Source organism: Bubalus bubalis, chromosome 11 (genome assembly GCF_019923935.1).
Source record: "Bubalus bubalis isolate 160015118507 breed Murrah chromosome 11, NDDB_SH_1, whole genome shotgun sequence".
NCBI lineage: Eukaryota > Metazoa > Chordata > Mammalia > Artiodactyla > Bovidae > Bubalus > Bubalus bubalis.
Genome location: NC_059167.1, coordinates 83,018,461 through 83,043,459, shown reverse-complemented (window position 1 = coordinate 83,043,459; position 24,999 = coordinate 83,018,461). Strand labels below are relative to the sequence as shown.

At 38.6% G+C, this 24,999-nt stretch overlaps 1 protein-coding gene across 8 annotated transcripts in view; it reads left to right on the top strand.

The window, feature by feature from the left end:
- NEO1 (neogenin 1) overlaps positions 1–24,999 on the top strand; it is a 238,959-nt gene that overhangs the window by 78,810 nt on the left and 135,150 nt on the right. For all 8 annotated transcript variants that reach the window (XM_044925356.2, XM_045162126.1, XM_025296187.3 and 5 more), the window contains exons 3-5: positions 1,851–2,126; positions 5,774–5,927; positions 20,577–20,713. In XM_044925356.2, coding sequence (XP_044781291.2) covers positions 1,851–2,126; positions 5,774–5,927; positions 20,577–20,713 — 567 coding nt within the window. The remainder of the gene's footprint in view (positions 1–1,850; positions 2,127–5,773; positions 5,928–20,576; positions 20,714–24,999) is intronic.

The following is a 24,999-nucleotide window of genomic DNA, read 5'->3' as shown; positions in this document are numbered from 1 at the left end:
CTCAGCTGTTAAAGAATCCACCTACAATGCTGGAGACCTGGGTTCGATCCCTTGGTTGGGAAGATCCCCTGGCGAAGGGAAAGGCTACCCTCTCCAGTATTCTGGCCTGGAGAATTCTATGGGCTGTATAGTCCATGGAGTCGCAAAGAGTCAGACTCAACTGAGTGACTTGCACTTTCACTTCCATTTACAGTTATTATAAAATGATTATATATACATTATTATTATTAATACATTAATCTATGTATTATTATTACAATAATACATATATTATTAATACTGTATTAATAATACAGTTATTATAAAAATGATTGTCTATATTCCCCGTGTTGTGCAGTACGTCCTTGAGCCTGTCTTACACTCGGTAGTTTGTACCTCCCCCTCTGTTGTATCACACCCCATATTTGCCTCCCATAACCACTGATTTGTTCTCTGTATCTGTTCCTAACTGTTACATTCTGTGGCATCTGCAGAGTATTTATGACTGTTTTTTTGGCTAATATTTTATTTTGAAATAATTACTAATTTGTGGAATTGTTGCAAGAACCAAAACCAAGAAATCTCATATATTCTAAACTCTTATTACCCAATTGTTAACATTTTACCAAATTTGCCTTATCATCTAATATGTGCATACCCACATAAAATTTTTTCTGACTCATTCAGGGTGATTTGCAAATGGTACCCCAACCTGAATTCTTTTGTTTATATTTCCTAAAAACAAGAACCTTAGTAAACATCCATCGATATTAGGAAATTAACCTTAATAAAAAATACTATCATTTAATTGATAGGTACAATTCAGATTTCACTGGTTATCTCAATAATGTTCTTAATAGCAGAAAAAACAAAAGCAAAAACTCTGCCCCATCATCCCTCTTCCTTTCCAGTCCTGGATTACAAGTTTAGTACTTAGTCGTTCTCTCTTTAGATTTTGACAATCTCATACCATTATTCAGTTCATCCTTGTCTCATTTTGGATTTTCTAGTTTTCCTCCATGAATGGATTCAGGTTTTGCATTTTGGAGAGGAATGTCACAGAAGTGATGCTGTATTCTTAGTGCATCATATCAGAAAGCATGTGGTGTTTTTTTCCATTACTGGTAGTGTTAGCTTCTATTACTTGGTTAAGATTGTCTGTACTATGTCTCTCTACTCAAAAGTTAATAAATGTTTTGTACTTTTAAGTATTTGGAGAAGATATAATTTGATACTCTATAAACATCCCTATTCCTCTTCCAACTCTCACTTAGTAGTTTTAGCATCCATTCTTCATTCTTTGCTGCATTAATCATCATTATCCCAGAGTTAGCCAGAGGGAACTCCTTTTGATCTGACTTCTGTGTCCTTTGGCTATGTCCGTTTTAGTCTTTGGGTACTTCCTTACTTTCTGTCACAATGTGTTCCAGACTCATATTTCCATACTGTAGTCCTAGAATCAGCCATTTATCCAAGAAGCATTAGTTCCTTGAGGTGGAGAATAGTATTTTAGAAATCATGATCAGGTCACCATATATATTCATTGTTACTGGAGTAAGATTGATTTTGGGCTCTCTCTGGACAGAGCTAGGATGTGTGTGTGTGTGTACATATTTGTAATAACTATAGGTGAAATGTATATATGTTTGTACCTTGTTTCTTCAACTATGAGGAATCTGACTCCAGTAATTCCTAGTACATTATTTACTTGATCTGTATCCCTGTATGTAGCCAATTTCCTGACCCATGGACCTTCTTTTTAAACCTGGTTCTACTAGACTTGTGGCCAAACAGGCTAACTTGCTCCTAGTTCCATGACTAAAGTAATATTTAACTGCATTTTATTTTTTTTCTTTTTCTTCATTGTCCAGGTCTTCCAAGATTTGCCAGCCAACCAGAGCCTTCTTCAGTTTACGTTGGGAACAGTGCGGTTCTGAATTGTGAAGTTAATGCAGATTTGGTCCCATTTGTGAGGTGGGAACAGAACAAACAGCCTCTTCTTCTGGATGATAGAGTTATCAAACTTCCAAGCGGAACACTAGTTATCAGCAATGCAACTGAAGGAGATGGGGGACTCTATCGATGCATGGTTGAAAGTGGTGGGCCACCAAAGTATAGTGAGGAAGCTGAATTAAAAGTTCTTCCAGGTATTAATTCATTATCAGGATTGATGGTTTTATATTTGTTAATGGGTAAAAGTTGTCCTGTTAGAATTTTTTTAAATAAACACAGTTACAGGTGTGGTATGACATATTAATGCCAGCATAAAGAGTTTCAGTTTCTTGCAGGGAGAGAGAAGAAGAAAACATACCAGAAAGATCGTCTCTAGTGAATAGATTGGTCAGTAAATATTTGCGAAGCAGTAAAATACAGTCAGTATCTATGGCATTCTTCTTGCTAAACAAACATTAGCTCTGTGTCTTTTGTCAAACCTCTGTCTTTTTCTGTCTCCTCCAGTAATATACTTTTTACAGTTCTCATACCTCCTTGTGATAGTTAAGTCTTTTTAGTTATAAGAATCACAGACTTACTAAGGCTAGTTCATATAAGGGTTGGGCAGAATAGTAACTGTTAATATAGCAGCTCTAGAGATACTGGTGAGTCAGAGGTCTTCATAATGCTCCCTCGTTTTATGTCAACTTAGCTCTTCTCTCTGTCTTTCCTTCTTTTTCTGGGTTCTCATTCTTGCTGCCCTTACTGGCTTTCCTCATAATCTGTTTTGTGTGTCTTTTCTCATGCCATCCTCTCACTTACGGCTCATCATAGTCCCTGTAACTTCTTGGTGTTTCATGACCTTTTACCTTCTGTTCCAACTGCTGTATTTCATATTTCTTATATTTCAAATATGAGTTTATGAATATAATTGGACCATTCCTACCTTGTTTGGACAGTTTATATATATATATATATATAATGATTGTATACAGTTTTTTTTAGCCCATGGATTGGCTTGCAAAGGGAGGCCAACATTATGAGCAACCACTCATGATGGCCCTTGAACCGATTTTTTATTTTAATGCAGTTTCTTTCTTTGTCATCATCATTCTTGTCCTTATTGTTCCTCAGTGTATTTTCAGCTCAGCAGCCACAGTTCTCTTTTAAGATGTTTATTAGATCATGTCACATGTTTGTTCAAAGCCTCCTAATAGTTTGCCATCTCAGAGTAAATGTTAAAAGCCCTTGGACTGTAAGGTTTTGTATAATCCTAAAGCCACTTCCCTCCCCATCCTCTTCTTACATCTCATACCCATCTCTCCTTCACTGTGTGACTGTTGCCATCTGACGTTTTTAGAACACTGCAAACATGCTCTTGCTTTAGGGTCTTTCTGCTTACCGTTTTCTCTGCCTGGATCCTCTTCCCTCAGATAGCTCTGCTTGACTCACTGTCTTACCTCTCTGCTTAGATATCATGTATCAGTGAAGCCTTCCTTGACCACTGTTTAAGACAACAGTCTTCCATTTCTGCCCCAGTGCTTTCTCCCCCTGCATTTTACTTGAGAATATATCACCATCTGACACACTGTATCTTTTATTTGTTGTCTCTCTCCCCTTATTAGCATGTAAGCTCAACTAGGGCAGAGAATTTTGTCTGCTGCTGAGAATGGTAATTGGCACACAGAGGCCAATAAATATACAGATTTGTTTTTTTTTCAATAAAAACTTAAAAGTGAAAGTGAAGTCGCTCAGTCGTGTCCAACTCTTTGCGGCCCTATGGACTGTATGTAGCCTACCAGGCTCCTCCGTCCATGGGACTTTCCAGGCAAGAGTACTGGAGTGGGTTGCCATTTCCTTCTCTAGAGGATCTTCCTGACCCAGGGATCGAATCCCAGTCTCCCGCGTTATAAGCAGATGCTTTACTGTCTGAGCCACCAGGGAAGTCCTAGTTCAAGGTAGGAAAAGAAAGAACTATTGCTCTATAGCAATGTCTTCCAACCTACTTTCTGACTTGCTTTTATATAGAAGAGGTCTTATTTCATGGCAGACAGAGGTGATATTTTTTCTCTGAATCTGTGTTATATCAATCACAAATCCTCCAAAACAGGTTGAGGTAAATAAGATTCTTGGTGTCAAAAGATGAACCACCATGAAATATCTGAAACAAAAAATACAGATTGTTTTGTTTACCTAAGGGAGAGCTATGTTTGTAAAGCATAGTCATCTTGAATAATGCAGACTGCTAATATCCTATGAAATTTTTTGAAAGGCATTGTTCTTGGTTAGAAGACTGGGTTGGGAAGATCCTATGGAGAGGGAAATGGCAACCAACTCCAGTATTCTTGCCTGGAGGATCCCATAGGCCGCGGATCCTGGCAGGCTACAGTCCATGGGGCCACAAGAGTCAGACATGACTTAGCGACTAAACCAACAGTCTCCTATAAAAATTTTTGAAGGACATTTTTCTTAGTGTATTGGTTAGGAGACTGGGATGGGTTGATGTCAGTAATAGAAACATGTTTTATCATTGGTTACAGAGAAGAGAACGATGTCAGCCTTAGAAGCAAGGGATTCCACCACCGAATGGCTAATAACTTTTAGAGGCATTGGATAAACTCATTGGTTGGCTTTCAAAGCATGTTCACTGAAGAGAGTTGTGCTGAACTATTAGACAGTGTTTTGTTACCATGACTACAGAACTGTCATCGATTAGTTACACAAGTTTAAAGCCAGCTCTGGTGGTTGTCAAAATGGTTATAGAACATGTTTTCCTAAGAGTTTGGAGCAAAGAATCTCATCTCTGCCTGAGAACAGTCTTTCTTCTCAAAACTTAACAGTAGAAAGATGGTACTGATGAACCTGTTTTCGGGGCAGCAGTGGAGACACAGACATAGAGAACAGACTTATGGACACAGTGGGGGAAGGAGAGGGTGGGATGAATTCAGACAGTAGCATGGAAACATATACATTCAGTTCAGTTCAGTTCAGTCGCTCAGTCGTGTCCGACTCTTTGCAACCCCATGAATCGCAGCACACCAGGCCTCCCTGTCCATCACCAACTCCCACATTACCATATGTAAAACAGATAGCCAGTGGGAAATTACTTTCTGATGCTGGGAGCTTAGGCTGGTGCTCTGTGATACCTAGAAGGGTGGGAGTTGGGAGGAAGATTCAAGAGGCTGGGGACATGTGTATACCTATGGCTTATTCGTGTTAATGTGTGGCAGAAACCAACACAATATTGTGAAAAATTATCTTCCAATTTAAAAAAAAACTAGAACTATCACCCCATCTAATAGATAACCCTATCTTCTACCCCAGGAGTATGATCTTTTCATATGCCTGTAAGAGGGTGACTCTATAAAGTGTGAATACACATATATTGGTAGCTTGATAGTTGCACCATTGTAGAAATTAAAGGAGTGACTGTCTCAGTGAGCAAGTTAAATAGATGAAGCTCAAAGATTTTTAGAGGTAGCACATAGGTATAGGGAAGGAAAAGAAAGGAAACCTCTTATGATATCTCTGAGTGATGAGGATGCTAAGGTCCTGAGCTTGCTCAGTCTTTTTCCTATTTGTACCACTTATGAAGTATTTTCCTTATGTTATCTTTTAAAATGAAGGGGGTTCAAGTCAGATTTCACTTAGGTGACTAGTAAGGACACTGAAAGCAGGAGCTATGACTTAAACATGTTTAAGCCTCCCAGAGAGCCTCGGACAAAGTTTTGTACACGGGAATTATTAAGAAATGCTTGCTAATTTAAATGGAATTTTCCTGTCATTTTTGCTTAAACTATTTCATTGTATAAAGCCACACAGACTCTTAAACATTTTCCTTTGTTTTAATTTTTTTTTTCAGATCCTGGTGCCACATCAAACTTGGTATTTTTGAAACAACCCTCTTCCTTAATCAGAGTCCTTGGTCAGAGTGCAGTGTTGCCATGTGTTGCTTCAGGACTTCCTACTCCAGCCATTAGATGGATGAAAAATGAGGAGACAGTTGACACAGAAAGGTAACATTGTCTGCCTAAAAGCCTTTTTCAGCCTTGGCTTGTGACTTGGTCTAATCTTATTTTAGACTATTGATTAATTTTAAAAAGGTTATCTCTTTTATTTTTATTTAAACACATCATGACGCTTATTTATCATTCTTGAAATATGTTTATATGCTATATATGATTAGGATGTTTAAAGAATGCTTTTAAGATATTAAGGGATAATTATTCCATTGGTTCTTCTTAGCTTAAGGCCCTAGGATTTCCTTCCTTAAATTGTTGTAAGAGTTTCTAATGCTGACTACCTGAGATGTCTAACTTACTCTCATATGCATTTTGTCGATGATAGTTTTTTCCTTTACTTAAACAGTAAAAGAAAATGTATTCCTCATTTTTTTGTTTTTGACTTTTAGAGTCATACCAGCTTCCTTCTATGACCTCAGATTTTTCATCTTACACATAAGCCTTTTCTGTTGACGTCGACCACCCTATTTTCCCTCCCAAACACTGTCATTACTTCCTTTGTTGTTGTTCAGTTGCTAAGTCATGTCCGACTCTGCAACCCCATGAACTGCAGCATGCCAGGCTCCCCTGTCCTTCACTGTCTCCTGGAGTTTGCTTAGATTGTTGTCCATTGAATTGGTGATGCTCTCTAGCCCTCTCATCCTCTCCTGCCCCCGTCTCCTTTTTTCTTCAGTCTTTCCCAGCATCAGGGTTTTTTTCCCAGTAAGTCGGCTCTTCACATTATGTGGCCAGAGTATTAGAGCTTCAGCATCAGTCCTTCCAGTGAACATTCAGGGTTGATTTCCTTTAGCATTGAGTGTTTTGATCTCCTTGCTGTCCAAGGAACTCTCAAGAAGCTTCTCCAGCACCACAATTCAAAAGCATCAGTTCTTCGACCCTCTGCCTTTGCTATGGTCCAACTCTCACATTCGTACATGATTACTGGAAAAACCATAGCTTTTGACTATATGGACCTTCATCAGCAAAGTGATGTCTCTGCTTTTTAATATGCTATCTAGAGTTGTCATGGATAAATGTCTTCCAGGAAGCAAGTGTCTTCTAATTTCATGGCTACAGTCACCATCAGCAGTGATTTTGGAGCCCAAGGAAATAAAATCTGTCACTACTTCTACTTTTTCCCCTTCTATTTGCCATGATCAGGCCAGCTTTTTCACTCTCCTCTTTCACCTTCTTCAAGACGCTCTTTAGTTCCTCTTCACTTTCTCCCATTAGGTGGTGTCATCTCCATATCTGAGGTTGTTGATATTTCTCCTGGCAGTCTTGATGCCAGCTTGTGATTCATCCAGCCTGCCATTTCACATGATGTACTCTGCAGAGAAGTTGCATAAGGAGGATGACAATATGCAACCTTAACATACTCTTTTCCCAATTTTGAACCAGTTCATTGTTCCATGTCCAGTTCTAAGTATTGCTTCTTGACCTGCATACAGGTTTATCTGAAGACAGGTATGGTGATATTCCCATCTCTTTAAGAATTTTCCACAGTTTCTTGTGGTCCACACAGTCACAGACTTTAGCATAGTCAGTGAAGCAGAAGTAGATGTTTTTCTGGAATTCCCTTGCTTCCTCTGTGATCCAACGAATGTTGGCAATTTGATCTCTGGTTCCTCTGCCTTTTCTAAATCCAGGTTGTATATCTGGAAGTTCTCAGTTCATAAATTGCTGAAGCCTAGATTGAAGGATTTAGAGCATAACCTTGCTAGCATGTAAAATAAGCACAATTGTAGGGTAGTTTGAACATTCTTCAGCATTGCCTTTCTTTGGGATGGGAGTGAAAACTGACCTTTTCCAGTCCTGTGGCCACTGCTGAGTTTTCCAAATTTGCTGATCTATTGAGTGCAGTACTTTAGATTTTAGATAGCTCAGCTGGAATTCTATCACTTCCACTAACTGTGTTCATACTAATGCTTCCTAAGGCCCACTTGACTTCACATTCCAGGATGTCTGGCTCCAGGTGAGTGGCCACACCATCATGTTTATTCAAGTCGTTAAGATCTTTTTTGTACAGTTCTTCTGTGTATTCTAACCACTTCTTCTTAATCTCTTCTGCTTTTGTTAGATCCTTACCATTTCTGTCCTTTATTGTGCACATCGTTGCATGAAATAGTCCCTTGATATTTCCACTTTTCTTGCAGAGATCTCTAGTCTTTCTCATTCTGTTGTTTTCCTCTATTTCTGTGCATAGTTCATTGAAGAAGGCCTTATCTCTACTTACTATGCTCTGGAACTCTGCATTCAGTTGGATACATCTTTTCTTTTTTTCTTGCCTTTCACTTCTTTTCTTTTCTCAGCTATTTGTAAAGTCTCCTCAGACAGCCACTTTGCCTTCTTGCATTTTTTTTTCCCCTTTGGGATAATTTTGGTCACCGCCTCCTGTACAGTGTTATGAACTTCCATCCATAGTTCTTCTGGCACTCTGTCTACCAGATCTAATCCCTCAAATCTATTCTTCACCTCTGCTGTATAATCATAAGGGATTTGATTTAGGTCATACCTGAATGGCCTAGTGGTCTTCCCAACCTTCTTCAATTTAAGTCTGAATTTTGTAATAAGGAGCTCATGATTTGAGCCACAGTCAGTCCAGTCTTGTGTTTGCTGACTGTATAGAGCTTCTCCATCTTTGGCTACAAAGAATATAATCAATCTGAATTTTGGTACTGACTATCTGGTGACATCCATGTGTAGAGTCATCTGTTGTGTCGTTGGATGAGGGTGTTTGCCATGACCAGTGTGTACTCTTGACACAACTCTGTTAGCCTTTGCTCTGCTTCATTTTGTACTCCAAGACCAAACATGCCTGTTACTGCATGTATCTCTTGACTTCTGCATTCCAATCCCCTCTGATGAAAAGGACATATTTTTTGGTGTTAGTTCTAGAAGGTCTTAGATCTAGTAGATCTTCACAGAACTGGCCAATTTCAGCTTCTTCAGCATTAGTGGTTGGGGCATAGGCTTTGGTTACTGTGATGTTGAATGATTTCCCTTGGAAATGAGCTGAAATCATTCTATCATTTTTGAGATTTCAAGCAAGTCCCAGGTGGTGCTAGTGGTAAAGAAACCATCTGCCAATGCAGGAGACATAAGAGACACAGGTTCTATCCCTGAGTCAGGAAGATCCTTTGGAGAAGGAAATGGCAAACCACTCTAGTATTCTTGCCTGGAGAATTCCATGGACAGAGGAGCCTGGTGGATTATGGTTCATAGTGTCACAAAGAGTTGGACACAACTGAAGTGAATTCCCATGCACGCACTGCATTTTGGACTGTTTTGTTGACGATGAGAGCCACTCCATTTCTTCTAAGGAACTCTTGCCTAGAGTAGTAGATATAATAGTCTTCTGAATTAAGTTTACCCATTCCTATCCATGTTAGTTCACTGATTTCTAAGATGTTGATGTTCACTCTTAACATGTCCTCCTTGACCATGTCCAGTTTACCTCGATTTATGGACCTAACATTCCAAATTCCTATGTAATATTGTTCCTTACAGCATCGTACTTTACTTTCACCACCAGACACATCCACAACTGAGTGTTGTTCCCACTTTGGCCCAGCTGCTTCATTCTTTCTGGAGCTGTTAGTAATTGCCCTTTGGTCTTCCCCAGTAGCATAGTGGATACCTTCTAACCTAGGGGCTTGTCTTCTGGTGTCATGTCATGTTGCCTTTTCATACTGTTGATGGGGTTCCTTATCATCCTGTTCATGGGCTTCTTGTGGCAAGAATACCGGAGTGGTTTGTTATTCCCCCCTCCAGTGAACCATGTTTTGTCAGAACTCTTCAATATGATCTGTCCTTCTTGTGTGACTCTGCATGGCATGGCTCATAGCTTCATTGAGTTATGCAAGCCCCTTCACCCCAAGAAGACTGTGATCCATGAAGGGCCATTTACTTCCTTAGGTAATAGATTTTTTTCTCAGTTGTATTCTGGTAAGAGAATTGGGTGGTGGTGATGGAGGTGGTGGTAGTTCCGTATGATTTATTTCCATAACAAAGTCATCTTGTGCATTGTAGAATGTACAGTAACATCCCTGGCCTCTGCCCATGAGATGCAGTAGCACTCCCAAGTTGTGACAACCAAAAATGTTTCTAGATATTGCCAGATATCTCTCAGGAGACAAAATTATCCCCAGTTGAGGACCATTTTCCCGGAGCAGTGCTGTGCAATGGGAACATGATGAAAGCCATGTATATAATTAAAAATTTTCTGGAACACATGGCACTACTAAATACAATAATTTATACAGTGTACTGGTTAAAGTGAAATTTAGTTCTACCAAAACAATAAAGTTTGTGTTTAGTCCTGCTTCATATCCTACATTTACATTTCCTCAGTCGGTCTAGCCACATTTCAAGTGTCAGGAGCCACATGTAGCTGGTGGCTGTTGCTTGGATAGAGCAAGTGTAGAGCTTCCCAGTTGACTAATTTAGCGTAAGCAGGTAATCTTAATTTGTGTAATTCAGTAAACAAGATACGGAAAGGAGTATCTGTCAGTCAGCTTGGTGATCAGCCTTTACTGATCAGTGGGGATGCTAGAATGCAGATTGTTCCTCACATGTTCCATTAGCCAAACTGATAGCACCATCTTCAGTGTCACCTGATTTCTTACTGAACACCTGTCCAGTCACCAACTTCTGCCTATACTTTACTCCCTTTTCCTCCACTCTTTTTCTCAGTTAAATATTATACAAAGAATTCCTAAGACTTTAAGGGAATTTTTTTAAACCTACACTAACTGAAAACATGAGGAACCTTAAGATAGGGTATATACTGGCACAAAGACAGAAATATAGATCAATGGAACAAAATAGAAAGCCCAGAGATAAATCCATGCACCTATGGACACCTTATCTTTGACAAAGGAGGCAAGAATATGCAATGGATTAAAGACCATCTCTTTAACAAGTGGTGCTGGGAAAACTGGTCAACCACTTGTAAAAGAATGAAACTAGAACACTTTCTAACATCATACACAAAAATAAACTCAAAATGGATTAAAGATCTAAACTTAAACCAGAAACTATAAAACTCCTAGAGGAGAACATAGGCAAAACACTTGCCGACTTAAATCACAGCAGGTCCTCTATGACCCACCTCCCAAAATATTGGAAATAAAAGCAAAAATAAACAAATGGGACCTAATTAAACTTAAAAGCTTCTGCACAACAAAGGAAACTCTAAGCAGGATGAAAAGACAGCCTTCAGAATGGGAGAAAATAATAGCAAATGAAGCAACTGACAAACAACTAATCTCAAAAATATACAAGAAACTCCTGCACCTCAACTCCAGAAAAATAAATGACCCAGTCAAAAAATGGGCCAAAGAACTAAATAGACATTTCTCCAAAGAAGACATACAGGTGGCTAACAAACACATGAAAAGATGCTCAACATCACTCATTATCAGAGAAATGCAAATCAAAACCACAATGAGGTACCATTTCACTCCAGTCAGAATGGTTGTGATCCAAAAGTCTACAAGCAAGGTAGAGAGGGTGTGGAGAAAAGGGAACCCTCTTACACTGTTGCTGGGAATGCAAACTAGTACAGCCACTATGGAGAACAGTGTGGAGATTCCTTAAAAACCTGGAAATAGAACTGCCTTATGACCCAGCAATCCCACTGCTGGGCATATACACTGAGGAAACTAGAATTGAAAGAGACACGTGTACCCCAGTGTTCATCGCAGCACTGTTTATAATAGCCAGGACATGGAAGCAACCTAGATGTCCATCAGCAGATGAATGGATAAGAAAGTGATGGTACATATACACAATGGAGTATTACTCAGCCATTAAAAAGAATACATTTGAATCAGTTCTAATGAGGTGGATGAAACTGGAGCCTATTATACAGAGTGAAGTAAGCCAGAAAGAAAAACACCAATACAGTATACTAACGCACACATATGGAATTTAGAAAGATGGAAACGATAACCCTGTATGTGAGACAGCAAAAGAGACACAGATGTATAGAACAGTCTTTTGGACTCTGTGGGAAAGGGTGAGGGTGGGATGATTTGGGAGAATGGCATTGAAACATGTATAATATTATATATGAAACGAATCGCCAGTCCAAGTTCGATGCATGATGCTGGTTGCTTGGGGCTGGTACACTGGAATGACCCAGAGGGATGGTATGGGGAGGGAGGAGGGAGGGGGGTTCGGGATGGGGAACACATATATACCCGTGGCAGATTCATGTTGATGTATGGCAAAACCAATACAATATTGTAAAGTAATTAACCTCCAATTAAAATAAATTTATATTAAAAAAAAGATAGGGTATGTAAATGTTAAGCTCTTAGAGTAGAAATTTTAATTGGCTACATGTTAGAACAAAGTATCAGGAATAGGACAGCTGAGATAGGTTATTTTTAAAGCTTTTATATTTTATCTTCATAGAAGTACATTCTGAAGACAAATAATAAGAGTTTGATTTCTTATATAAGAAATAAAAGTGAGAATTTCCATGATTCTCATTTGTTTATTCAATAATTATTCAACAAATATTTATTAAATGCTCTTTATGTTAGGCCCTATTCAAGGTACAGGAAATAGAGTAGTGAACCAAATAGATTTTTTGCTCTTAGGGAGTTCATATTCTAGTGGACAAGAGTCAGGCAATAATCATATGAACATAAAATTTCAGTTTATAATAAGTGCTGTGAAGAAAATTAAGACAAATTTAGTAATTTCCTAGTTACATTACTTTGAATTTTAAGGATAAATAGAAGATTGAGTAGACTTTCCCATCTTGAGTTCTGTAGGCTTCTCAACGCTTCAGTTATGTGGTAGAAAAGTATGAGAAGCATTGCTTTGCCATACCACTGTCTCAGGAAGCTTCAGAAGAATATAAGAGCAAGACAGTGTTGGTGGTCTTCACACTGGTGTTTCCAGACCCAGGCACAGTACTTCGCATATAATTGGGTAGGAAGAGGGCGACCAATGTATTTTGGTTGAATTTCTGAATGTAGTATAGGAAAATGTAAGTAGGTGAATGGAACACCGTGCTTCAGGTTAGATACAAGTGATTATTCGAAGTATCCTTGTTTCTGCCAGAGTCTTATGAGGTATGTAGATGGACCTTAGTTAATAACTTATGTAGACCTCAAATTAGAAAGAAATTTAGAAATTGAAAGAAAAATGTGGCTAGAAATCTAGATAGTAACCGGGTGGCTCTAGTGAAAAAGAAAAACCAAACAAATTATTAGACATCCTTCTCAATTATTCATCTTAAGAATTAGTTAAGAATATTTCAAAACATGTCCATGACTTTTATAAATGTGTTAAGAATTGATATATTTGATTAATCTTTTGATCACATTTGTTTGGATCCAAACCATAGCTATTGAAGTGGGGGTGGTGGTAGAAATGTATCCCATTCATTGACTAGTTTTATTTGAAAGGGAGAGAATTCAGAAAATACAAATGCTAAAGTGCACAGTGACTGACAGCAAAATGTAATTTAGTAATTAAATAATGTTATGTTTTAGTGGAATGATAGATTAGAACTCAGCTGCAAAAGAAACAGGTTATAGTTATAAAAATGCTTAATGTCAGATTATAATTGACAGTAGTAGAAAAATTAGATTGTTTAAAGGACAAGTGGAGGACTTCCATTTCTGGGAAGATTGAGTAGTATTTTCCCCTGATCTTCCTGTTGCATACAACTGAAAACTCTGGACATTACAGGTAGAACACATGTAAGACTCTGAAAGGTGGAGAGAGGAAGGGACCTTAGACCTAAGAAACAACATGATGTTTTACGTTCCCTGGGTTTTGTTTTTACCTTGTATATCCCAGCTTGAGCTGAAGAAGCTGGTAACCTGCAAACACCACTAGGCACAAACAAAAATGCGCCACCAAAGTGTGTTTTCTCTAGGCAAAGGACCAGAGAGGGGCAGCAAGATAAAAACTACTTCAACTACTCTAATCATTCCTACTCCAGCCAAATACCACATAAAGAACTGTGACCCCATCCTCTCCCATGCCAGCAAAGGCCTAGTGGGATGCCGAGACTTCTACCTTCACCAGGTTGTGATGAACCATCCTCCCTGCTCTATGGTGTCAGAGGCTAAGTAGAAAGCCAGGACTTTTATCCCAACCAAGCAGTATTGAGGCCCCCACCCCTGCTGTGTCAGTGGATGTGCCTGGGGAGCCTGGACTTTTATCCCACCTGGCAATAGAGACACTCTTTGCCAGCTTCCCTTCTCCACCAGGGTGGTATCAAAGGAGGCCTGTGGAGAGTCAGGACTTGGAGTACCTTGTAATGTCGAACCCTCTCTCTTCATGGTGTTACTGGACGCCACGTGGGGAACAGTAATGAGGCACTCTTACTACACCCAGCCAGAGAGCAGGCTCAGTGGCGGCATAATGAGGAGCCAGGACTCTCAGTCCTGCTAAGGCATGATGTGGAGTCCCCCTTCCACCTCAGGTGTCAGTGAAGACTGAGAGTGGAACCTGGACTTCCACCTCCACCCAACTTCATGAGGTAGCACCTCCCCTTTCCACTGGGTGTCAGAAGAAGCCACCTGCAAGCAAAAGGTTTAGTAAGATCCAGAATCTTATAGCATAATGCCTCAAATATCCAGATGTCAATGGAAAATTGCTCACCAAACCAAGAATGAGGAAAATCTCAAATGAGAAAAGACAATTTATGCTAAAACTGAGATTACAGGTCTTTGAATTATGTAAGATTTTTAAAGCAGTTATTAAAATGCTTCAACAAGGAATTCTGAATACATTTGAAATAAACAAAAACAGAATATCTCAAGAGATAAATAGTCTCTTCAAAGGAATAGAAGATTTAAAGAAGAACTAAACGGAAAATTTTGAACTAAGACAATAAAAACTACAACAAAAAAACCCCAACTCATTAGATGGGCTAACAAGAGACTGGATGGGATAAAGGAAAGAATTAGTGGACTGGAAAAAAAGGGAGACGACACAAGATGATCGATATTAGGACTGAGCCGGGGTTGCCACTACAGACCCAGCAAACATCGAAAGGATAATAGGAGAATACTATAAACAACTACTAGTCATTTAGTCTAGTAGTCATGTATGGATGTGAGAGTTGGACCACAAAGAAGGCAGAATGCCGAAGAGCTGATGCTTTTGATCTGTGATGCTGGAGAAGACTCTTGACAGTCTCTTGGACAACAAGGAGATTAAACCAGTCCATCCTAAAGGAAATCAACCCTGAATACTCATTGGAAGGACTGATGCTGAAGCTGCAATACTTTGGCCGCCTGATGCCAGGATCTTTTAGAAAAGATCCTGATGCTGGGAAAGATTGATGGCAGAAGGAGAAGAGGGTGACAGAGGATGAGACAGTTGTATGGCATCACTAATTTAATAGACATGAACTTGGGCAAATTCCAGGAGGTGGTGAAGGACATGGAGGCCTGGCGTGCTGCAGTCCATGGGGTCGCAAAGAGTCAGACACGGCTTGGTGACTGAACAACAACATAAACAATTGTACATCACATAAGTTTGAGACAAACCATTTCCTCTAAAACGCAAACTACCATATCTAACTCAATATGAAATAAGTTAAGTAGTCCTCTTAACTCTTAAGGAGATTAAATTTGTAATTTTTAAACTCTCCCCAAAAGTCTGCAAGTCCACATAGCTTCACTGGAGAATTCTATCAGTGTTTTAAGAGTTAGAACCAATTCTACACAGTCTTTCTGGAAAATGGAAAGAATTGGAGCTAATATTATATAGTGAGAATTTTATTATGCCTCACATTTTGGGTGCATGTAAATTCTGTGTTATCTTACCTGGGAAACACTGAACAGAGGAACCTGGAGGGCTACAGTCCACGAGGTCACGAAAGAATAGGACATGACTTAGCAACTTAACAATAAAATTAAAAACTTTTGCTCTGTGAAAGACCATGTTAAGAGGATGAAAAGATAAAGCTACAAATTTTTTGTGGGGACAAAATATTTGCCAACCATATATCAAACAAAGGAGGAGTATCTAAAATGTGTAAAGGTATCTCAAAACTCAGTATTTAAAAAGTATATAATTCAGTTAGAACATAGACAGAAGAGTTAGTTCAGTTCAGTCACTCAGTGGTGTCTGACTCTTTGCGACCCTGTGGACTGCAGCATGCCAGCCTTCCCTGTCCGTCACCAACTCCCGGAGTTTACTCAAACTCATGTCCTTTGAGTTGGTGATGCCATCCAACCATCTCATCCTCTGTCATCTTAGATAGATGGTTCACCAAACAAGATGTACAGATGGTAGATAAGCACAGGAAAAATTGCTTAATATCATTAGCCATTAGAAAGTGCAAATTAAAACCACAACTTATCACTGCATACTTCAGGAGTGACAGTGCCAAATGTTGTCAGGTGTGTGGAGAAACGAGATCACTCTGGCATTGCTGGTAGGAATGTGAAGTGGTGCAGCCACTCAGAAGAGCTGTTTGACAGTTTCTGAAGAAATCTGTTGCAACTGCCATATCACCTAACATTTACATTCTTGGGCATTTATCCCACTGAAACTTAAGTTCAGACAGAAACCTGCACGTGTATATTTATAGCAGCTTTATTCATAATACCCCCAAACTAGGAACAACTCAGCTGTCTTTCATTGAGTGAAGGATTAAATAAACAATATCTATTCATACTCTGGAGTTACTGTTCAGCAATAAAAGGAATAAACTATTGACAATTGCAACAACCTGGATGAATCTCCAGAGAATTATGCTGAGTGAAAAAAGCCAATCCCCAGAGGTTGCATACCATGTGACTATCTATGTAACATTCTTCATGAAATGCAAAAATTATTAAAGTGGAGAACAGGTTAGTGGTTGCCAGGGGTTAATGAGGAGGTGGGCGAGGGAGGGAGGTGGATATGGCTATAAAAGAGCAGCAGGAGGGATCTTTGTGATGGTGGGAATGTCAGTCTCCTAGTTATAGTTCCACACGATCTTACTGTTGAGGGAAACTAAGGGTCCATGAGATCTCTCTGTATTATTCCTTGGACCTGCATGTGAATCTACAGGTACCTCTAAAAAGTTTAAAGAAAAAAAGCAAACGAGTGTGTATGTAAGATTAGCTTTCTCCTACCCTTCCTCAACTGCTGTTTTAGAGGAAGAGGTGTCTAAGAAGTTCTTTTGTGCTCTGGATATTATTTTCCATTTTCTCCAGTACTTATGTAAATCCTCTTTTCAGATGTTTTCCTCTCCAATGGTTACCTGTCTTTTGTCTTTAAAAAAGCTCACCTCTCTCTCACTCAAATAACAGCACAGAAAAACCTACATTAAACAAGTCATTTTCCTTCTGCATTCCCCGTCACACTTAAGATTCATTTTGATATTTGGCAAAACTAATACAGTTATGTAAAGTTTAAAAATAAAATAAAATTAAAAATTAAAAAAAAAAAAAATTTTAAAAAAAAAAAAGTCTTTTTTGACATGTGTTTCTTCCCCAGCTTTTCTGTCCAGTCCATCTGTCATTTTACCTCCTAAACATCTCTGAAATTCATGCGTGTTGCTAACACCTTATTCCAAGGTGCTGTTGACTGTCACGTCATTTACTTCAGTAACCTCCTTTAACCCCACATATACTCTGGCCTCATTCCAAATGCCCTTGCCATAGCAGTCTTTTCAAAGCCCAAGTCTTAACTATATCATTGTCAACTTCCCACCCACTTTTAAAGATGTTTAATGGACTTCCATTTTTTTCAAGTTAAGGATTCAGATTCTTTTTTTTTTTTAGGATTCAGATTCTTAAAATGGCTTTCAGAGCCTTGTGTGGTCTGGCTCCATCCTCATATTTTTGCTTTTTTAATTCTTATATCTGGCCACATTGGTGGTTTTTGGATCCCCACACTGTGATCCTTTCTTTCACAATCCTTTGCATGTGCTAGACTTTCTTTTTGAAATCTTTTCCTCCCCTTCATTATTAGTTAGTTCCTATTCATTCTTCAGATCTCAGCTCAAAGGTTATTTTTATCAGTGAAATTTCTTTCTGATTTTCTGACAGATTCTCCTGGTATACCATTGTGTCGTGAAAGTCACTCAGTAGTGTTCAACTCTTTGTGACCCCATGGACTATAGCCCATCAGGCTCCTCTGTCCATGGAATTCTCCAGGCAGGAATACTGGAGTGGGTCACCATTTTCTTCTCCAGGGTAACTACCTGGCCCAGGGATCAAACCCAGGTCTCCTGCATTACAGGCAGATTCTTTACTGTCTGAGCCACCAAGGAAGCCCATTACTCTACCGTTGTGTAGAGTTACCATTTTTTATGTCCGTCCTTCCCTCTGAATTGCATGACAGCACTGATTTTGTTTTTGCTTGCTTCAGTATCCCAGCTGTTACCTGACATACATAGGGACACCAGTAAATAATGAATGAATGAATGAATAAATCCCTTTCTTTAACTTCATCATCCAACTTTTCAAGAGTGGCCATTATTTCATGCCTTCTCTTTACCCCTGTTGTTACTGCCATGATTCATCCTTTTCTGTTTAATTCCATTACAATGACTTTACAACTTCTACTTGTTTCTTCACTAAATCTGACCATGTTATTAATCTGCTCAAAAGCCTTTCCCTTTGGCCAAAGACACAGGTCTTAGCACACCATGTTCTCCTCAACTGACCCCTGGTTACTCAGAGACACATATGTAATATACTCCTTATGTCCAGGAGTGCTCAGTTTGGGTCCGTTGACCATGAATACTTCTCCACTTACTGTTTCTGTTGACTGCATCTTTGAATTTTGGAGCTCTAAGAGCTTGATTTCCTTTGTACTATAAGCCACCATATGTTACATGAACAACTTAAATCATTTCTGAGAAGCTGTTGGACATTCTTCCTCCCAGACTTCTTTTAAGGAAAGTAAAATCAGCTGCGTTAAGACTGACTTCCATTCTTCTTGTACTCATGGCAAATATGAGGCATAGCAAGTACCAGGAATGTTTCTTAGTATAATTATTAGATATAAATTGCTATACCTCAGTTTCAAAAGTACTAACTAGTGTTTCAAATTATGTTCCACTCAGCTGGGTATCATATGTGTGTAGGGCTGATTTCCCCTTTATGAATATTGTTTTCCATTTATGAAACATAGTAGTGAATTTGACCAGTAGTAAAATATGCTATGCTATGCTATGCTAAGTCACTTCAGTCGTGTCCGACTCTGTGTGACCCCACAGATGGCAGCCTACCAGGCTCCCCCGTCCCTGGGATTCTCCAGGCAAGAACACTGGAGTGGCTTGCCATTTCCTTCTCCAATGCATGAAAGTGAAAAGTGAAAGTGAAGTCACCTACCTAGTCGTGTCCGACTCTTAGCGACCCCATGGACTGCAGCCTACCAGGCTCCTCCGTCCATGGGATTTTCCAGGCAAGAGTACTGGAGTGGGGTGCCATTGCCTTCTCCAAGTAAAATATAGGATATTAATTTTTGTAAATTTGTCTTGTTTTGTGAAATACCCAAACCTTGTTTTATCTCTGTTTCTTTTATCCTGGTCACTCTTTCTTGCTTTCTTCCATTATATGTTGTGTAGCTTCTCTATCACATGAAGTTGTAATTAGAGGGTGTAATTAATAGTTCACATTGGAAGGCCACTTGATAAATTTAGTCATGATCTTTCAGAGTATTTCTTAGAAAAGTCACCACATCTGATTCTGGTTTTCCCTTCGTGGTACAGAAACTTAATCTTGCCTGTTGGATTCAGGAAGATTAATTACTCAAATTCACAGTGTACTAAAACTTAAGCCGGTACAGTGCTTTACTTACAATGAGAATTGTTTTAATCGTGGCCCAGACTGAATAGTGATTTCCTCTGATTTTTCTTCCCCATCAGGAATTCATATGAAAAGCCAAATTGTAATCAGAACTATTTTGTTGAGCATAAATACAGACAGGAACTATAACAATATAAAGATCTATGAGAAAAATCTGCCTGTGAAAGCCAGTTAGTTACAAAACCTTAAAGTTAAAGTAAAATACTTTACCTGTACAAAAATTTTAAAAATATATAGTCTCTTTAAATAGACTTAAGTCATGTAGAGTTGGGTCAGTAATGTTTAGCATCCTTGCTGATAATGATGTGATGGTGGCTAGTTTGTGCCCAGTTGCCACACCCAGGAAATTGCTGTCAACCATTCTTCTCTCTCCCTTCCCTTCCTCTTTTCCTTCCTTTCCTAGCCAAGCTATCATTGGAAACTTTCAGTAGGCACTGTGACCCCGTGACTTACTGTTTCTAATCTGACATGTTGCCCTCTCTGTTAGTCATTTGAGTGTGGCATCACTGTGCTGGTGTGACTCACAGTGTGAAACCAGACTTCAGAATTACACAATTTGGAAAAAAAAAAAACTAGGTGGAGTGGGTAAGCAGGGATGGATTGTGGGGAGTGGAATTGGTCACAACAGTGGTATCCCTTTGGGAATAATTAGTGTCAGAGATAATTCATTGTAACATTTTGATTTGTATTTATGATACTTACGCATGTAAAATATGAGCAAAGTAAATTGGAATAAATTAAATTCTGCTATTTTACATTGGTCTCAGTCCATCTGTAGCTGTATAAATAATATAAGTGTTTTATCTGTTTTATTTAGAGAGTTTTTCAGGTATCATATTTCTTATTCTGAAACATATCAATATTTTTAATGCAGCTCTGGAAGGTTGGTATTGCTGGCAGGTGGTAGTCTGGAGATCAATGATGTCACCGAGGATGATGCTGGGACTTATTTTTGTATAGCTGATAATGGAAATGAGACCATTGAAGCTCAAGCAGAGCTTACAGTACAAGGTATGCAAATATTTCTTGTATAGATTTAAAAATACTGTTGTACTTTATAGTTTTACTAATTGTTAAACATTAATGTAGAAGAAGCAAATACAGCATAATAGTTAAAAGTCTAAGCTTTAAACCAGGCTGCTTGGGCTCAAATGCTGGGTCTTGTATTTCGTAGCTGTAGAACTATAGGAGATTTACTGCTCTATAATAAGAGTTGTTTTCAGGATCAGAAGAGTAACACTTGTAAAACTCCCAGAATGGTGACTAGGACATGGTATAAGCTCAAAATTAGTTGTTGTTATCTGTAGTATAAGGAAGAGAAGGGTACAGTCTGGGGCATCTGGAAGATTACTTTTCTTGTCTCAGAATGCTTTATCTTTCTCTGACCAAGAACCACATATCCTAAACATTGGTGTTCCCACCTTTCAGGTGAATAGATCATCCAGGAAGGAGTCTGCTGTGGTTTTGAATGTAACACGTTTGATTTTATGATTTTTTTTTTTTCTTTTCAACTAATGTTGACCATCAGAGCATCTCCCTTATAGGTTCTGTGATTTGGAAGTCAAAGAAAATGACCATGGCATATACACATAACCTCACCATCTTCCTTGCTCTTCCTCCATCTAGAAATGTACTGTCAGAGGAACATTTGCTCTCTCTCCTGTGATTTGTCTGCACATATTTTTTTCAAATAAAAATCTTGAAGACCTCTGTTACTATTAGGGAAATCCAACACTGCTTGGATTCGTGGAAGTATACGTTAGCTCATGGCATTCAAGTTGTCTCCAAGTGTATTATATTTGATAGAATGCTTCCTGCTGTGTGGTTTAGGGTAGTTTCATGTTTTATATAAAAGTCTTTCTCTTGGTACATTCTGTGGGTTTCAGAGTGGGAAGTAGTCACATTCCTACTCTGATTGATAGGAATTGAGGAGCACACTGGGGCTCTATGCTGGCAGAGGCATAGAATGTTTATATTCTCTACTGCCATCTGTGGGTGGACTTATAACCTCTGAAAACCAGAAGAGCAAGTGTTAGAGTTCATGTAACTATTACCTCACTTGAGCTCAGCCGTTGCTCTGGCTAGATGGAAAGTAGGTTTAGACCAATCGTAGAATGACCAGTTTATTTCTTTGCCTCTATGTGGATGGTACTGGACAAATAAAATATTAGTGAACTCCGTCTTATTTGGAACTCCATCTCATTTACGCTACAGACTGTAAAGTTAGTAGAAAAAAGTATAGGAGGATAACTTTGTCACCCAGGAGCAGGAAAACATTATTTTAAATAAAATTTTGGATGCAGAAATCATGAGGCAAGACATTGATGGCTTGGATCATGTCAGATAAAGCGTGTTTTAAACATTCAGCTGATGAAGAAGAAATGAGGAGCAAAGGATGGGTTAAATATTTGGGTAAATCTAAGTGGATGTTGACTATGTAGAATGATAATGTTAAATGGGATTTAAAATAGAATACACACACATGTAAGTTGAGAGTAAGGATGTGGAGTTAGTCTTCTAAGATTCTTAAAATGTCCAGGAAGTGGTAAAAGTACTATGTTATATTAGAGGTTAATAAGGCAGGGCTGTGTCCTGCAATCTTTGTGGGAGACTTTGAAAGAACAATAGAAAAATCTAACTATAACAAGATAATAGAAGAAGAAAGTAGAAATAAAAAGTTCTCCAAAAGAAGGTAAGAAAGGAAAGGAAAAGGAACATAGAGTAAGGTGGACTAAGAGAAAGTGAACAGTGAAATGGTAGACTTTTCATATTATTAAGAGTTAATATAGCAGGAAAATAAAACGATTCTAAATATGTATTGTTGTTGTTCAGTTGTTCAGTCATGTCCAACTCTTTGTGACCCCACGGACTGCAGCATGCCCAGCTTCTCTGTCCTTCACTATCTCCCAGAGTTTGTTAAAACTCGTGTTCATTGAGTCAGTGATGCCATCCAACCATCTCATCCTTTGTCACCCCCTTCTCCTCCTGACCTCAATCTCACTGCATCAGGGTCTTTTTCCAGTGAGTTGGTTCTTTGCATTAGGTTGCCAAAATATTGCAGCTTCAACTTCTGCATCAGCCCTTCCAGTGAATATTCAGGGTTGATTTTCTTTAGGATGGACTGATTTGCTAGTCTTCTCTAGCACCACAGTTCAAAAGCATCAATTCTTTGGCACTCACCCTTTTTTATGATCCAACTCTGACATCCCATACACGACTACTGGAAAAACCATAGCTTTGACTAGATGGACCTTTGTTGGCAAAGTGATGTCTCTGCTTTTTAATATATGCTGTCTAGGTTTGTCACAACTTTTCTTCCAAGCAGCAAGTGTCTTTTCATTTCATGGCTGCAGTCACCATCAGCATTATTTTGGAGCCCAAGAAAATAAAATCTGTCATTGTGTCCACTTTTTCCCCATCTATTCGCTATGAAGTGATGAGACCAGATGCCATGATCTTAATTTTTTAAATGTTGAGTCAGCTTTTTCACTGTCCTGTTTCACCTTCATCAAGAGGCTCTTTAGTTTCTCTTCACTTTCTGCCATTAGGGTCGTGTCCAGGCAAGAATACTGGAGTGGGTTGCCATTTCCTTCTCCAAGGTGTCTTCCCGACCCAGGGATTGAAACCAGGTCTCCTGCATTGCTCTTTACTGTCTGAGTCACCAGGGAAGCCCAAATATATATTGCCTCATAACATAATCTCAAAATAGGAAAGGCGGAAACTGATAGAACTACAAGAAGTAGACTAAATAAACCCACAGTCCCAAGTGGTAGATTTTAATACACTTCAGTAGTAGATAGGATATGTAGAACAAAGCAAGTAAATACAAACAAAATAAAAACTGCAAACCATCATAATACAAAACTGAACAACACAATTAAGAAAGTTGACTTAATTGACATTTTTTAAATATTGCACCAAACAAATGAATAAACTATTTTTATAAGTGCCTATGAAACTGTTACTAAAATATGCCATATACTGATCATAGAACAAATCTTAACAAATTTAAGAAAATTGAAATTCTATGGATTTGACCTCTGTGGAATTAAGATTGAAATTAATTACAGAACTGGGGGCTTCCATGGTGGCTCAGACAGTAAAGAATTTGCCTGCAATGCAGGAGACCTGGTTTTGAGCCCTAGGTCAATGAGATCCCCTGGAGGAGGGCATGGCAACCCACTCCAGTATTCTTGCCAGGAGAACCCCATGGACTGGCAGGCTACCAACCATAGGGTCGCAAAGTGTCAGACACAACTGAAGCAACTAAGCATGCAGCACGCAGGGGATGCTTAGAGGAAATGTACAGTCTTGTGTGTGTTCAGTTGTATTCTATTCTTTACGACCTCATGGACTGTAGCTGGCCAGACTCTCTGTCCATGGAATTTTCCAGGCAAGAATACTAGAACAGGTTGCCATTTCCTACTCCAGGGGGTCTTCCAGACCCAGAGATCCAACCCGCATCTCTTGTGTCTCCTGCTTTGGCAGGCAGATTCTTTTACTACTGAGCCACCTATGAAGCTCTTACTTAGTACATATATTAGAAGGGAAGAAAGGCTGAAAGTTTAATGATTTAAATATTCATCTCAATGAATGGATAAAAAAGATATGATATGTATATGTATTAATATATATGTGTATATGTATACACACTCAGCCATAAAAGTATGAAATAATACCATTTGCAGCAACATGGATGAACCTAGAGGTTATCGTACTTATGGTAAAATGGTGAAATCAATCAGTCAGAGAAAGACAAATATCATATATCACTTATATGTGGAAGCTAAAATGATAAAAATGAACTTACAAAAGACTCATATAGAAAACAAACTTATGGTTACAAAAGGAGAAAAGAGGGGTGAATGATAAATCAGGAGTTTGGGATTAGCAGATACAAACGTACTATACATAAAACAACAGGGTCCTATGGTATAACACAGGAAACTATATTCAATATCTTGTAATAAACCATAAGGGAAGAGAATATGAAAAAGTATATATATATAACTGAATCACTTTGCTGTACACCAGAAACTAATACAACATTGTAAATCAGCTATATTTTAATAGAATGCATGCGTAAATAAATATCTAACTCAAAAAAAGCTAAAAGAGAAAAGAATAGCATATATAACCCAAAGAAAACAGAAAAAAGAAAGTAATCATAAGAACAAAAATTAATGAAATAGAAAGCAGACATTCAAAATAAGGTGTTTCCACAAAGGCAAAAGTTGGTGCTTGTAGAGAATAACAATGTTGATAAACCGTGAGAAGACTTATATATAAATTGACAA